This window comes from Chlorocebus sabaeus, chromosome 2 (genome assembly GCF_047675955.1).
Source record: "Chlorocebus sabaeus isolate Y175 chromosome 2, mChlSab1.0.hap1, whole genome shotgun sequence".
Taxonomy (NCBI): domain Eukaryota; kingdom Metazoa; phylum Chordata; class Mammalia; order Primates; family Cercopithecidae; genus Chlorocebus; species Chlorocebus sabaeus.
Window position 1 is genome coordinate 94048188 of NC_132905.1, and position 16459 is coordinate 94064646.

The following is a 16459-nucleotide window of genomic DNA, read 5'->3' on the forward strand; positions in this document are numbered from 1 at the left end:
GAAAGGCTTCCAAAGGCTGAAATATTTTCTAAAGCATATCAGATGTTCAATAATAATGCAGTCATCTAGGGTAGATAAAACAAAGTTTGTGGACATTTGAACTTGCATTGATTTAAGAGATTATTCAAACCTGTATTTATAAAATCATGTTACTCTGAAAAGTATATTAAGACAATAGTAACTTAGCTGTGATCTTCCATTGCTCTAATGGATCCAGGCAACAATGTCATGAGCAAAGGTCAAATTTTTAAGAGACAATCCAACAATACGAACAGCATGTCATCAAAAAGAAGCTTCAACCCTCTAATTATGTAAAGGCCTGCACAAATAGGACAGTCTTTTAACCTAGAAGCTCAGTCTGTGCCCTGAATCACACACAAAGGGAAAATGATGGCATGTTATCTCAGGTAGAAGCATAAAGTACTTAACTGGGTGACACACAATTGAGGTGGGTGCCTGCTAGGACTTCAGTGGTCACTGGAGAAAAATAAAAGCAAGAAGGAAGAGGTGGCCAGCAGTACAATTGGAGTCACCATGGGGATTCTAACAACCACAGCCACCAGACAGCGCCAGAAACAACAGCTAATATGGCTGAGTGCCTCCTCTGCTGACCTCTTCACCTGTGTTATGCTACATGCATCTAACAGAAGCCCAGTACATAGTCACCAATGCCATTCCCATTTTACAGATGCAGGAACTGAAGCTGAGAACGCCTATCCAATATGCCCACAGGCCCATCAGTCTTCTCTCTGGTCCTCCTCACATTCAGGCTGAACAGCTGCAGAAAGCCATGGCATTTATCCTGCATTTTTCTCCATTTGCCTTGCAAATAAATGCCAACAATACCAAAAAAAAAAAAAAAATAGTTGAAATAAAAACACCCACAAATAACAGCTCGTCTTTTCCCCGAGGAGGTAGACAGAATGAAAATAAATGAAGCCATCATTCTTTATTGGATGCTGGCAAGAATCTTGAGCTGGTATGGAAGATTATTTGCTGGATAAACAATTCTTATTTTATATATTTTTATGCATTTCTAAAGCTCATTTCAGCTAGGCCTTATCCCATAAAACCCAAGGGAACTGCAGTCATTCAAAAGTGAAGATACGTTTTTGAAATGGAATCAGAACAGTGGTGTAGAAAATGGGTAAAATGAGAAATAAAACTGGATTCCATAAGAGTGGATAGATTAGTCTGTGAAGGAAAGTCTACAGGCAGCTATTTCAGGGTGAAAAAGAAAAAGTGGTTCTTCAGATGAGAACCACAATTGGCTGCCATATGTTGGATTCCATCTGAAGATGTGTTTTATTTGCCCTGTACAATGGTTTACAACTATCCAAGCCAACACTAAAAAAGCTGTGAATTTCCATAGAAAACCAAGATTTCTGGCTTCTCTTAAAACACAAGCCCACACTAAGGCCCCCATTTCCGCTTGCGATCAGCTGGCAGGGTCCTGCTAGAGTCTTTTCCTTTAGACAGCAGTGAACCTGAAATGGCCCATGTCCCCATCACTCCTCTGACCCGGTTCTTAGCCTCTGCATTCTATTATCTGCCAGGCCCTGCAGACCTCAGAAAGTGCAGCTTTCTTTCACAACCCAGATGATTCACAGGTGTTCGAGTTGAAGACCAAACTACTGGCTGACCTAATGTTAGCCAGTTACCATCACCTTGTGTAATTCAGTGAGGCCAAGTCCCAAACATCAACATCGGCTACAGTAACACCTCTCCCCTTTCAGAAGCCCTCAGTGTGGCCGTTTTAAAATCCAGCCCTCGCATGTTTAACAGTTCCCCTCAAGCAGTGGCGGGGGCTCTTTCTCTGCAATCAGGGCTTTCTGGGCTCTGTGACTGCTTGCCTAATAGAATACAAGAGAAATGATAGCTGTGTGTTTCCAGGCCCAACCTAAGGAAACTGGCTATTTCCACAGACTGTGTCTTGGGCCATTTGCTGCTAGAACCCAGCCACCATGCTGTGAGGAAGCCAAAGCACCTTGTGGAGAGGCCAGCACAGGGAGAACACAGCCAGGCCAGTGAGCCACTTTGGAAGTGGATGCCCAGCCCCAGGAGAGCCTCTGCAGCATGGCACCCTCACTAGACTCCACCCACATTTCAGATTCATAAAATAAGTGACTGCTGTAGTTTTAATCCAGTGAACTTTGGGATGGTTTGTTATGCAGCCATCAATAAACAGAGGACCCATTTGGTTTGAACACTGAGAAGGGCTTTCATAGCAGATGAGAGGGAACCAGGAAGGTGCACTTCCCTAAGCGACGGCCCCCACGTGGTCTTGCTCACCTGGCCGATGTGCCTTTGGAACTGCCATATTCGTTACTCTTCCTCCATCCTGAGGTTTGGGGGGAGATGCAGTGAACCTGCAGATTCCCGATTCGGAAGGGGTGCTGGAGGTCAGACTGTCCGTGTACTCATTTGTCCCTGCCGTCAACTGTTCGGATGACGTGTCTGATATGAAGCACTCTGTGATGGTGAACTTAGCGTGCCTCAGTTGCTCTTCCATCTTGGCGTGTTCATAGGCCCTGGCCAGTTCTTCGTAAGTGGAGGAGGCACTTTCTGTAGAGACCATGCTGCTTCTTGCTCGATCTACACCATGAAAGAGAAAAACAAGACGGATGACTCACCATCAGAAGTCTGAACCAACGGCATGGCCCTTCCTGGCTTGCGGCTGTTTTCTTCCAGATCATGGTGGAACCTGGTAGGAGTTCTGGTTCCTTGTCAGAGGCTCCTGAGGCCAGCTTCACAAGCCTCAGCAGATCCGGCTAAGGAAAGCTTTGTTGCAACCAAACTGCTGTAGTCAGATGTTCCAGCTTGGGACATTTCCATAAATAAGTAATGCATTCCCTCTAAAAAAGTCCTGCTTTTAGTGAAAACAGTAGGACTGGCAGCACCCCTCTCTCTGCTCCAACCTGCAAATGGATCTGTGCCCTAGAGACTCTTTAATTGGCATGAATGATTTGAGCTGCAGTTCAGCTTCTGGGGCCTCAGCTCAGGAAGGAAGATGTGACGATATTTAGAAATAAAGACGTGACATTGCACGGAAATTGGCCACAAGTGCAGAATGGTCCGCAACCCCTGGGATGCATCTTCTGTTGTGATTACCCTCTATGGGGACTAGAAAACCATCAGGACAAAAACCGGTGCCCACATGCCTTTGAGCTGGGCCACGTCATCTTGGTCAGGGAGATGTCTGCATTTCAAATGCACTAAAAAGTTTTAAGGTCACCTCTGCGGAACTCTGAGACTCTTCTAAGAGAAATCACAGCCATAAAAATAAATTCACATGGCGACGATCCACCTCTGGAACACTGTTTTTGAAGTATATCATCAAGAACAAAAGAAAAATGAGTATTAATATTTCCTACAGCTATTAGATTCAGATGTAATTTCTTTTCAAAATGTAAGGGGGAGTGTTGGGCAACCCAGTGCTATTCTTAGGCCCTGTCTTCTCTCTGAAGTGAAAACTTGGTGGTTGATGGCATAGACCGAATGACTTACCTTATAACCAACCCCTGTTTAATTGTCAAACGGATCAGCCTATGTTCCCTATAGAGGGTGCTGCGACCTCATCATGTAACTTCAAGTGCAGTGTCTTAATCCTGGAGAAGGTAGTGGGTCAGACGCCCTCAGAGTGTAATCAGCAATTATTGCAATCACGGGGGTGCAAATTTAAAAATGTCTCTATTTCTCCCAGTGGGGTAGGAACTAAATGGAGAAATAAGCCTGGGTCTAAGATTCAGGACACCTGCAGAAGAGATGCAGTTTGGCTCTGTGTTGCCTTGTGTGGAGTAAAGGCTACGCAGTTGTATTGGTAACTGTTAGATAAACCGCTTAACAATTTGAAAGTGACCTTCCAAAGAACATCAGTAGGAGGGAGGACGCCCTCTCTCCCCTCCCCAAGGAGCCCATGAAGCTCGAGGTGTGGGGGCTGTGCTGGTCTCCAGGGATGGAAGAGGCAGCGTCAGGGCCTACCTGTGTCTTGCGAAGGGCTGACGCTGTAACTGTCGCTCTCTTTGTCTACTGATCCTGTAGCCCTGGGTGTTGGCAGCCTCCAGTCTGTGGTGAGGGTATGTGCTGAGATGGTGGGGTGGGGTCTGTTGAGGGTCCACTGGCTGGCATAGCGGTTTCTTGCTGTGGGCCCAGCCTTGGCATTCCTCCTGGTGGTGGGATCTGTGAAGAGCCAAGAATTGTGTCTGTCTTTGTCTGCAGAGGAGTGTGGTCAGCTGAGAGCAAGAGCGGAGGTCAGTGCCACCCACCCAGCCCTGCCAACTTTCCCACACCCTCCAGGAAAACCTCCTTGACTTCTCCTGTGCAGAGGATACTTTCCCTTTCCTTTATGGCTTGAAACCTTCATCTGATACTTACGTGTTTAATCAGCCCTGAAAGGAAAAGAATACCCTGCTTGGATTCAGAAGTTACATATTTGAGTCTTGCTCTTGGCCTTTAATAATGTTATGATGCTTCTAAAAGCTAGAAATGGAATGAGGGGAGACTGACAACAATTACAGGACAAAACAAGAAAATTTCAAATAGTGATGAAGATTATAAAGGAAATAAAACCAATTACTATGCTAGAGAATGACTTGAGAGAGGTACTTCAGTTACGATGTTTGCAACCGCAATTAAATGAATGATGGTACAAAAAAAAAAATGTTATGACCCAATGCACATCATTTAAACTTCCTGGGCATCATCATCTTCTGCAAAACAAGGAAGCTCAGCCCCATGTGTTCTAACGTGACCTCCTTTCTACAACCTTAGGTGTTGTTATGAGTGAATCATGTCCCCCCAAAAGATATGTTCACGTCCTAACCCCCAGGACCTCAGAATGTGTGATCTAGTTCGGAAATAGGGTCATTACAGATGAAATTAGCTAAGACGAGGTCATACTGGAATGGGGTTGGCCCTTAATCCACTATGACTGGTGTCCTTATAAGAGAGAACACAGACACAGGAGGGGAGAAGGCCATGGGATGACGGAGGTGGAGACTAGAGTGCTACAGCTGCAAGCAAATCCATTTCTGTGCTGTGAAGCCACCCATTTGGTGGTACTACGTTAAAATAGCTCTAGGAAATTAATACAGATGTTGCCTGTATTTTTGTTTCTCATATTACTACTCATTGTTTTAATGATGACTGTTTTATTCATTAAATTGAAAGCTCCTAGAGCAGATGGACCATATTGTTATGTCCCAACTCTCCTTAAGCTCCTTGCGTATGATAACACATCTCTTTAATGGAATTGTCCTAACTTTAACACAGACACCTTGGGTTATTTAATGTGGAGAACAAAGGGTGAAGCTGGTGCCAGATGGGTTTCATTTTCTCTAAATCTGGAACCAAAGGCAGCAAGTCGATGGGGCGGACGGAGTCCTTAGCTCAACCCTTTGGTGAGCTAAGAAGAGGTTCAGTTACCTGGAATGATTTTTCGGGGGCTCCAGCCTGGAGGCAGTCTAAGGTCCTAGATGGGTCTTTTCTACCTTTGAATTCTCTGCTTCTCAAAGAGCATTTTGATGCAGTTATATTTCAGTATGGTCTGGCCACTTCTAAACCCAGCAGACTGTATTCATTGTTGGGCCCTCACGAAGTTTCAAAGGAGCAAAACTGACAGGGCCAGCCTGTAATGTTATTGCACCGATTTATTTATATGCTTTCATGAGCCTGGCAGTGTCTCCAGGGCAGGGGCAATGGTATCTCTCTTTGGATCCATCCATAGAACCTACAATAATTCCTGACATACAGAGTTTTCTGAAGGAATTCATAGACCTAGGATTACTTTATGAAGGCAATGGAAGCTCAGAGAGAAGTGACACAGCTGTTAAGTGATAAAACTATAACCCACACCTTCTGCCTTTTCAGTTCAGATAATGCCTGTTACTTGACCACATATGGCCAAATCCTGAGTGTCTAAGTTTCCTAGTACAGTGTCTACATGACCCTGGCTTGCTTATAATTCCATGTTGGAACTTGAAAGGCTAACACTGGGAAGGTGCAATGACTTTGTTTTTAAATGGAAGATTTCCTCATTGCCAGTTTCTAGTTAATTGGACTTTGAACTTAATCTATCATTCTGTGCTGCTGGAGAGGCACATTAAGATGGCAGCCAAAGAGAGAGATTTTAAGATTTCCTAAATCATCAGAATACTCAATCTTGGTGAATATTCTCTGGGGCATTGATTTTAAGACACATTTCATCCCTTACTTGCACAATTCCATGGAAGACTTCATTAGAAGATTTTTTTTTTGGCCTTGATGAGAATGTAAATGAGTTATGCTGGAGCTCTACACAACCAGGTATGAATGATAATTGGGTTTCTTCACCGAAATGCTAGGAAAGAGGTCCTCAAAAAGACAGAAAAACATTATGATGGGTAAGAGGCTAAATGTCTTCCAGGCACTATCGACTTGATAAGTGGAGCTTAAATAACTGGAGCTTGTTATTTAAATGCTAATGAGTTTTTTCCAGAAAATTACCCAGTCCCTTACATAAGTTTTGAAAATTTTCATTTTTATTCAAGTTTCTTGCAACTACAACTGTTGCAGCTCATTCTGAGCAGGTTTATGTCTGGCATGGAAGTTGGGGGGTGGTTGGGGGGTACGGTTTGTTAGTCCCACTTCAAGGATACAATATTTCCTCCAATCCCCCAAACCTTGACCCTCGTTTCTTCTCCTTGAGCTCACTCCCCAATGGTGGGGCAAAGATCTTCACTATCATAGCCCCTTTCCTCATTAAGATCACCCTATTTGGAAAATTCCATGGGAAAGACGCACATGTCAGCCTTGATTCAAAGCCAGGTCTCTTTTCAAGTTAATTTTGTTTGTAATCTCTTTTTTCTAGATAAGAACAGTTTTACTGGTGGCCTGATAATGTTGAAAATATAGGTCAGGATATTAGTTTCCTTAAATCACAGACCTCAGTTCTGTTCTGCGCTAGGCAGGCATCCTAGGATCAAAATTGTCTCAGTATGTAGAATACTGAAGTATTTGACACATTTATTTTTTAATAATTGGGTTTTTAGAGCCATTGTTTTGTACCTGAACTGAACTCTGCTGTATGATAATGCCTAAGATAGCAGCTAAAATACAATTTTTACTTGGATTCCACGGGTAGCCTTTTTTGTGTAACTTACTAGCTCATCTACTAAGCAAATAAACGCTGGGATTTACTGCCCCTTCATGGAAAGTATTTTGCTAGGCTCCCAGCATTCTAACATAAATAAAACTCGGTGATTAAGCATCACGCCTGCTCAGCAGCCCGTGAGTTGGAGGGCATGGGATATAAATAGCTCATAGCCTTTCAACCTGGGGTCTGAACCCTAATTAAGCTTCTGCCCATTGAATCAGGTTATTTTAATTATCCCAAATTTGGATGACAGAGGATTTTGTAGATAATAGGGTTACAGAACGTGTCATGTGTACTGTGATCATGCTTTTAATCTGCTTTCGTCCGTGCCATTGGTTTCCATATCTTGTAGTTGTGGAGGTCCAGCTTTACATAACAAATTTACTAATTGTCTCATAGAGAGGATGAAACTGGGAGATCTGAACACTCCCTCATGTAACTAACAAATGTTTATCTAGCACTTATTGCATCCTGGACCACTGGATGCACCTCACCCACCCCAGGTATTTCCCTCAGGGCCATTGCTAGTCCCATCCTGGGTGACAGAGGGCATTTTGTTTTTTTTTTTCAGAGTCTCAACAGTAAAGATTCGAGTCCATGTTGTAAGCTTTTGTCATTGAATGTGTGTATGTGTGAAGTCTATTCTTTAGTCTCTACATATCCTATATGTAGCATCTCTACCTAAAGGCAATGTAGAATGACTGAGAATGAGAGCTTTGGAATTAGGCTGCCTGGGCTGGAAGTTCATATTCACTACTCCCTGGCTGTGTCACTGACCAAGTGACCTTGTCAGACCTGCCTAATCCCCTAGTTTCTGAGGCTAGGTGATGTCATCACCCACCTTAAGAGCTGCCCTGAAGTTTGAATGAGATTAATGTGCCCAAGTGCTCTGGGCACAAGGGGCAGGCTCAGCCGGCCCTGCCTATGATTCCTGTGCAGTAAACATGACTCAACATCTTTTTTTTTTTCCATTCCCATTGTTGTGATCTCAGAACATGATGGCTGATTGGTATTTATCCACTACATGCCTGTGTCAGACACTGTGGCTGGTATGCAGATGAGCACATGAATAGAGTCCTAGTTTTCCAGTGTATTATAATCCACAGGAGAGACAGAGAAGTATTCAGTGCAGCAGAACAGCCAAGGGATATGTTTTCACACACTGACAGAGATAAACAACAAATTGTTATGATTTCTCCCACCCTTATAAGAATCTGTTTCAACCCTCTGGCAAACTAATAAAATGCCTAGAAACATAACTTCTACAATGCAGTCATTCTGGTGTGCAAGCAACGTGTTTTAGATGCTCTTCTTAAAAATAAATTCTTGCAATGACAACACAGTCCTAACATATAAAATAGAATCATGATGTCTTTTCTAGCTGAGAAAATAGAGAATACAAATGAATCTCTGCAAATATGCCCAACTGCGGTGAGAAGAACCTGCTCCATGGAATTCACTGAGGTAGAAACACCTGGGCAGAGGTGAGAAGCTCTGGTGCAAGAAGCTAGTGGGGGAACTGTGCTTCAGAAAGTTCATGAGTTTCAGACTCTTGAACCCACTGTGGGGCCAGTCACCCATCATTTCTAATTCTAAATAAAACATGGAGTGTTGTCAGTCCCTCGTACTGTGGTTTTTGAGGAACATTTAACAAAAAAATGATCCAGAAGACCTTTTACTAACACAGAGGGTTCTGCAAGTGCTAAATGAATAAGCTCATTTTGGAGAGTGAGGGGGGAACCAGAGATTGATGCATGCATTTGAGTAGATTTGCTTGATGTTGGTAAACATCATTTAGTGAAATTCATCACAAAGGAAACAAACATTGTTCTATAAGCTGCAGTGTTTCCCTGTGATCATCAGACTAAGCCCCAAGGACAGCATCTCAGCACTCTCAGAATGAAATGCACCTGCCACACGCTGGCTTAGGGTAAGTACCCTGCAAGATGAGGATAGCTGTTTCTCTGTCTCACCTTTTCCCTGCCTTTCACTGTGCTCCAGTGCCAACTTCCATCCTCATCATGCGGGGAACCTTGGGAGCTTTTCCCTGCCACCCCCTCTGCTCCCGCTGTGGCTCTGATCTTGTTTCACGTCTTCTCCTCACTGGAGGTCTTCCCGAATGACTTGGACCCAAGATAGCCCCTCCCACTGCTCCACATGCCCGCTGACTCACCATGGCTTCATTCTCTTTCTGTCTAGGACTTACTGAGATATGAGAAATACTGTAGTTCCATGTCTAACGTCTGCCCCCTGACTAGAATGAAATGAATGTCTTTTTGTGTCTTACTCATGGTGTATCTCCATCACACAGCACTGAGCCATATATGTAAAGTGAAACCTGAATAAATATTTTTGAAAGCTGAATGAACACATTAACATTCCCAGCCCTGCTTCCAACTGTATAGCAATGAGATACACACACGTCTCTCCCACGTGCATCCTGCCTGCCACTCACTGACCACTGGTTTACAGTATCTGCTGTGACTCAGGTTCATGTCTCTGTTGATATTTTACATGCCAACAAATCAACTTCCCCATTACTCTGAGGCTGACCATGCAGCCGGAAGGTTGCCAGTGCTTTTGTTTTGGGCTGCTTATTCTCCTGTCTTAACTATTTATGACTAGCTTTATGCATTCTCGGTTGCTAGCTGACCATTGAAAGGAAAGTAGAAATGCACGTTGCTTTTTACCTGACAGGAAGAACTGATGTGCTGGAGGGGTCCTGCCCTGCTGCGTTACACACAGGAAACATTTCTAACCCTTGAGGCAGTGTTTCTCAATGTGGGGTCTAAACAGCCAGCATTAGAATCACCCAGGGTATCTGCCACCATGCAGATTCTTAGGCCAGAATCTCTTGGTGGAGGCCTGGAATTGATATTTTAAATAGGCACCAGGTGATTCTGATGCATGTAAAGGTGGAGAAAGAGACCCAGGGCATCTGCTCTGTTGTCTCTTTTGCCTACTCTTCCGCTACCGTTTCTAACAGAATGCTGAAGCCAAGGCTGCATCGCTCTAAAAATCGAATCCTTTCAATATCTATAACTTTTTCTGATGTAGCAGCAAAAAAGTGGCTCTTAAACCCATTGGAGCAGTGTCTTGAAGTAGCAGCAAGCCACACCAGGCAGTTCACAGTGGAGAAGCCAATGGCTGAAGAGACGTCAAAGTCCTTGAATCTTTTTTTTTTTTTTTTTTTTTTTTTTTCCCTGAGACAGAGTCTTGCTCTGTCACCCAGGCTGGAGTACAGTGGTGCAATCTCGGCTCACTGCAAGCTCTGCCTTCCGGGTTCACGCCATTCTCCTGCCTCAGCCTTCTGAGTAGTTGGGACTACAGGCACCTGCCACCAGGCCGGCTAATATTTTGTATTTTTAGTAGAGACAGGGTTTTCTCCGTGTTAGCCAGGATGATCTCGATCTCCTGACCTCGTGGTCTGCCCGCCTCGGCCTCCCAAAGTGCTGGGATTACAGGCGTGAGCCACTGCGCCCGGCCTGAATCATTTTTTAAGAGCAAGGCTCTGGCACACACCCCTTTGCAAAGCTAATTCCCACTCATATCCCGTTTATGTCTTTAGAATGTACTAATGTGATCAAAGAAGAAAGGGGGTAAGAAGATTAGACAAAAGGAAGAGGTAAAAGACTTCTTTCGAATGTAGAATGTTCTTGAAAACATTTTTAAAATGAGTTTCAATGCCTGCTGAAACTGTTTTCTGTATATTACAATGTTATTTTGTAGGCAACGGGTTTACTTCATAAAGCTCACTGCATTTTGCAAATGCTTCTCAAGCTAGGATTTATGAAGAATAGCTTTTAACATTATAATATTTATTTTTCTAATAATAACACACTAAGAATGTAAATTTTTCCAAAGAAATTGATTTGAGATTTGAAAGCTAGACATCAAAGCTTCCAAAATGATAATAATCAGGACATCAATTTCTCAGTCTTTAAAGAGATTTAGGAATGATTCCAATTATGAAGAAATAAGAGTATCTAATTAATAAGCTCTACATACATATTAGGGGATTCACCTTCATCGCAGTAATTAATTTCCATATATTATGGATGCAAATATTAATAACAGAATCCAACATAATCTTAACATTAACCAGAACTATACTTTTTCTCAAACAGCATGTTCAGGGGGAAAAGCATAAGCTTTGGGGATAGACAGGTCTGTTGCTGAATCTTGGTTTTACTACTTATATGTGCAATTTTATGCATTTGTATAATTTATCTGAGGCTACAGTTTTCTCATCTGCAGAATAGAGGCTATGATACCTACTTCATGAGTAGGTATCTTACAGGATTGTTGCAAAGATAACTTGCATGACATCATCTTTCTATCCCAATACTGGCATACAGCAGATACACATTAATGTGGATTACCTTCTTCCTTTTCTGTGTTGCCTAAATAAAAAAAAAAAAAAATACATGTACCTGAAATTTCTAGCACTTTTTATAGTAAACCAATACCAACAGTAATTCAACTGACATAATAATAGCCAAGATCCATCCATAACAGCTCATTATCCCAACTAGAGATGTTATTATACCCATTTGTTTCTCAGGCATAGGTATGAAAAGCCACACATTTTCATTTGAGAGAGAAAGAGCATTACTATGTTTTCAGCATTGTTAACACCCACACATTTTAAGTGTTGTTGACCACTCACTCGTTCCCGGCCGAGCATCTGAAACATCCACTAAGGGCCCAGTGGCCTGAGACACCGATTGGTAATGGACCGTGTGAGTGACCGTCAGGGACTTCTGCTTAGCTGCCTCTCCAAAGTCAGCATCCGTCAACAGAACCGTGGAGCGATCATCTACAGAACGGCAGGAACACAGACAGAAAGCCAAACATGTTTAACTCCCTTCCAACGACTCCCTGGCCTTGGCACTTGTGTTACTGTTAATGACAACCACAATAATAGCCTCATCTAAAGTGACAAAAATGATTGCAAATTCAAGCACTGAATCAGCATTACTCTAGAGTGCTAGGAATAGAAGCTTCTTCCTAGGGGTTGGTTTTGGGAGCACTGAGCTAAGAAGAACCATGACTATGCAGAGAAGGAGCTCTTCTTTCTCTTTGCGCTTGGTTTTACATTAAGCTAACATTGATTTGAACTCTGGATTTATGTGTTTGTCAAAAGCTTCTCTGAGACATCATCTGCAGTGCCAGCCCCCTCACCAGTGATGAGGCTGTCAATGAAGATGGATCCCTTTGGCTGCTGGGAAGCTCTGTTTGCAGGACTAGAAAATCGCCACTGCAGTTCTCTCTACTGAGGCTTGCTCTTATTCTGAACTTGGCAAATGTTTGGAGGGGAAATAAAGAGAAGAAAACATGCCAGTCTTCAGAGCTTATTGATTCCTCTATTTTAAAGGACTCAAGGTATGTTCCTTTTCTTCCCACCTCCTGTAAGCTTTAATCACTCTAGAACATCCATTAACTGACTTCTCCTACGTGATTCACTTGTCAGACTTCCCAAGTCCTACTGCCGTGGGCACTTGAAGGTGAGCAAGGCAGGAGCCTGGGTTTGGATGGGTTCTGGGCATCTCAGTCTTTGGAGCAGGAGCTGCTGTTTGAGCTGGGTCATTATTTGGTGGTCCAGGGTTCTCATTACTACCTCGTGATATGTTCCATACTTTTTAAAGAGCTTTTTTACTCCAAGGGAGACTTTGGCTAGGATATATAGATTTTTCATAAATTTTCAAAGACTGCAGCCCAGAATGCTGTTGCTGGGAGTTTATCAGTCAGCAGGGACCACACTGCAGCCTGCCCTGACACTGCAACAGGGATGCGAAAGTCATAAACAACACAGCTCGACGCCCATGCCCAAAAAAGGCTCTGAACAGAATGAACCTTACAAAATCCAATTACTCAGGCTCTGGCAGGAAAGGAAAGCCTCTCGAAGTTAGAAAAAAAATTTCTTGGCAGAGAAATAGAGGAAAGGCTGCCAAGATGTCTGTGAGTATCCCAGCGCGTGGTGCGGTGAGGGTGGCACCATAGCAGGAGCCAGGGCTTGGCCTGGAGGTCCGGCCCCGTGGCGGTCACTCCACTCCTCCAAGAGGGTGGCTCTTCCACAGAGACAGTGTCCTACAAGTGGACCCAGCACCAGAGGCTCCATGTCTACATTTGTTTTTCATTAATGATGGGAGGTGTCAGTTTCCAGCATGCAGGCCTTTTTAGATCACACCAGATGATCTGCGGGGCTAGGTTACACACTTTTCATGGAAAATTTTGGGCGCCCATCTGATCGTGAGGTTAACCATTCATACTAGTTGGAAATTAATGTCACTGTAATATTGGATTCTTGTAGTCAGAGCCCGGAGCATTTTAAAGCACCACAGTTCTACTTCCCGGTAATTAGAAAATGCCATCGACCGATTGTCAGGCATCACAAGCAGGTCAAGGGCTCTTGCTGATAGATGATCCTGCATGAACCGGGATGGATCTCTGGCTAAGGGTCATATTTACAAATGGAAATGACTGGCAGAATTTCTCTGGTGTTAAGCCCCCAGTGACCAGCTCCTGGCAGGCCATAGACCACTCATGGCATCTGCCTAGCTATCTATTTTCATAGCCATATGTAGGATTATTAAGTCTAGTGAGGCGCATTTAGCAAATATTGTAACCGTGTTATATAACCATGGTGACCTCCACAAGCTATGTAACCTCTCTATGTCTCAGTTACAAAAGAACCTTTTCCTATGTTGGCTGGAAGGGTTAAATTAAATAATGCATATAAACGGCTCATAAAATTACATGGTCAAAGGAATTACATTCTGATTTTTGAAATTTTTTCAAAGGAAATTTTTAGTTTTAATGCCCAATCTACTGGGTGAAACAAAAGAGATTCCAGGTCTACCTTTCCCTTTCCCAAAAAAAGATTATCAAAAGCGAAACATAGTAGCTTATCCCTTATCCTGATATAAGCAAGCTAATAAAATCTTGTGTACTTCAGGGCAGGTAGTGCCTCCTCATATACATGGTTTAACTGAAGCATTTCACTGAAGTTAGCCCATCAAGAGCCACTTTGGACTTGACCAGTCTTGCTTTAAGTGCTGCTATGCCTAGACCAAATGCGACTCCAGCTAGGAGAATCCAGGCCTCAGAATTTAGGAGCCATTAGGTCAAGATGTCTCCCGTGGTGGGTGGGGCAGCAGAAGGGCAAGGGTTGACGGAGGAGGTGTTCTGCCCACGTGGCCTCTTACCACTGCCTTCCTGGCAAGAGGCAGCCGGGCTATGTGCTGAGAGTCAGGCAGTTTATCCAGACCACAAGGAAGGGTTGCCCTGGAACCCATGCCAGCCAACACCTTCCAAAAAAAACAGAGCCAGGTTTGAAAAGAGGCAGCCTTGGAGCCTGCCTCAGAGTGTTTCCATGGGCACTTAAAAGCTTGGGTAACTTCTGGTTGAGGGTTTCTTGGAAGCAGCCTGTTGGTGTGGAAGTAGGTGGCCTGCTGCTGTGCTAGCTGTCACTGGAGACAGACAGCATGGTGGTGAGTGTGGCCAGGTGGGGAACCTGGTTCTGCGCCTGTCTCTGTGACCTTGGAATGCTACATAGACCTCTCCACATCTTGATTACAAAAGCAAGACTTCTTTCATAGGTTGACTGAAAGGTTAAACTAAGTAATGCACATGAAGTGCTTACAAAAACTATGTGACATTTACAGAATTCTCAATACATGTTAGCTATTCTTCTCATTATTATTGGAAAGGAAATATAAGGTATTTCACTCCAGAATAAATAGAATAATCGAGGGAGGCAGTGTGGGGTAATGGACTTCAGGTGGAAAGAGGCTGGGAAGAGTGAAGACACCTGGGTTCTGGGTGAACAAGCCAGGAAACCTCCAGGTGGCTGTTCTGAAACCCTAAGACTGGGTCCCTGGCGTTTTTTCCAAAGTGCTGCTGTGGAAACAGCTGCAGGATGTTTCTGGGGCATGGGTGTGGGGGAAGATGCCCTGTACAAAGACATGTGTTTGTTTAAGTGTTAAGTGTAGTTTAAAAGTTTTCTTTAATGACGGCTTGCGTTATCAGAGTTGATGAGGGGGGCACAGAGTGGATTTTCAACCTGGGGCTTTAGAGTGCAGGCCTTCTGGATTGATGTGTATTTGATTACAGATGTTTATTCCTTGGAGTGGCATCCATAGCCTCCCCTGGAAAGATCCCAAATGGATCAGAGCTGGGGGATTTCTGTCCCAAATGCCTGGAAATGAATGGCATATTGGCATATATGGTGGTAGATATAAGTCAAATTTTCTGCACATTTGCTGGTACTTACTCTTTTTCACAAGAACAACTCTCTGCTTTCTAGCTTTTGTACTCAGGTAGCCTTCAAGACACTCTCCTGTCTAATATTTCCCACACCCTGGGGTTTGGATTGAGATGGCATGGCTGTGGCAGCCACTTTGTGTAAAGTGGCAAATAGGGCACCTTACCGATGGTCTCCATTGTGTCTCTCTCTTCAATCAAAAGCTGAGCCCTGGGAATGTCGATGTGCATTCGCAGGGTTTGCTGCTGCTTGCTTAAGGTATCTGAAGTCCGGGTATTCTTACTGGGAATAAAATGGGAGAATGCATTAACAAATCCAGTTCAGTGTTAACATTCTACCAACATGCACCTGTATACCAACTTAGTTTATTGTCTAAATATACAATACCTTGTGGGGAGGGGAACAGAAAAAGTACATACTATGAAAGTGTTTCCTTCATTCAAATGTTATTTATTAATATTAAATTTCAGCTGGCTGTGGAGTTTCAGAAAATACAAATTGTCAGTAGAGACTGCCTCTACATCTATCAATAGAATCTTTAGAAAGTTTTCATTTCTTGTGTAAATGCTAAATGAAACAAATGAAAAGCAATTAAAAACCAACAGTATTTTCATTTGTCAGATACGAGATATTCCAGTGAGGGTGAGGAATAGAGCACCAGATATTCCAAAGATGGTGAGGGAAAAAGCACGTGCACCAGCTGTTTGTCGGATGGGAGTTTTACTAATGGATTTGTATTTATATCTCGTGTCATTTTATGTTTGTTCTAGAAGCAAATCACAAACCTTGTTAGCTTCCCTGACATTAGTTTTCCTAACTGATAGTACATTTTAGAATAGAAAAAAGAAAAGCAATTACTATCATAATTTAATCTCAAAATTTGTGTTCCAGAAAATTACTCTTAGAGTGAGCTGTTCTCTAAAAGTAAATGAAAATAAGTAGTAAAACTGCATGGTAGAATTGTATTCAGTTATGGCCTGCAGTTAAAAAAAAATCTCCACGTTGCACAAAAATCTAAGAAAGTCAATAAAGACCTTAATTAGCAATCCACATTAGAAGGG

General features: G+C 43.2%; 1 protein-coding gene across 1 annotated transcript in view; it reads right to left on the reverse strand.

Annotated features, from left to right (window-relative positions):
• The window catches only part of DSCAM (DS cell adhesion molecule), an 812825-nt gene that overhangs the window by 16992 nt on the left and 779374 nt on the right, over positions 1-16459 (reverse strand). The window contains exons 29-32 of the mRNA XM_037985374.2: positions 15565-15680; positions 11802-11951; positions 3982-4179; positions 2293-2595 (exon numbers count right to left, since the gene is read on the reverse strand). Coding sequence (XP_037841302.1) covers positions 2293-2595; positions 3982-4179; positions 11802-11951; positions 15565-15680 — 767 coding nt within the window. The remainder of the gene's footprint in view (positions 1-2292; positions 2596-3981; positions 4180-11801; positions 11952-15564; positions 15681-16459) is intronic.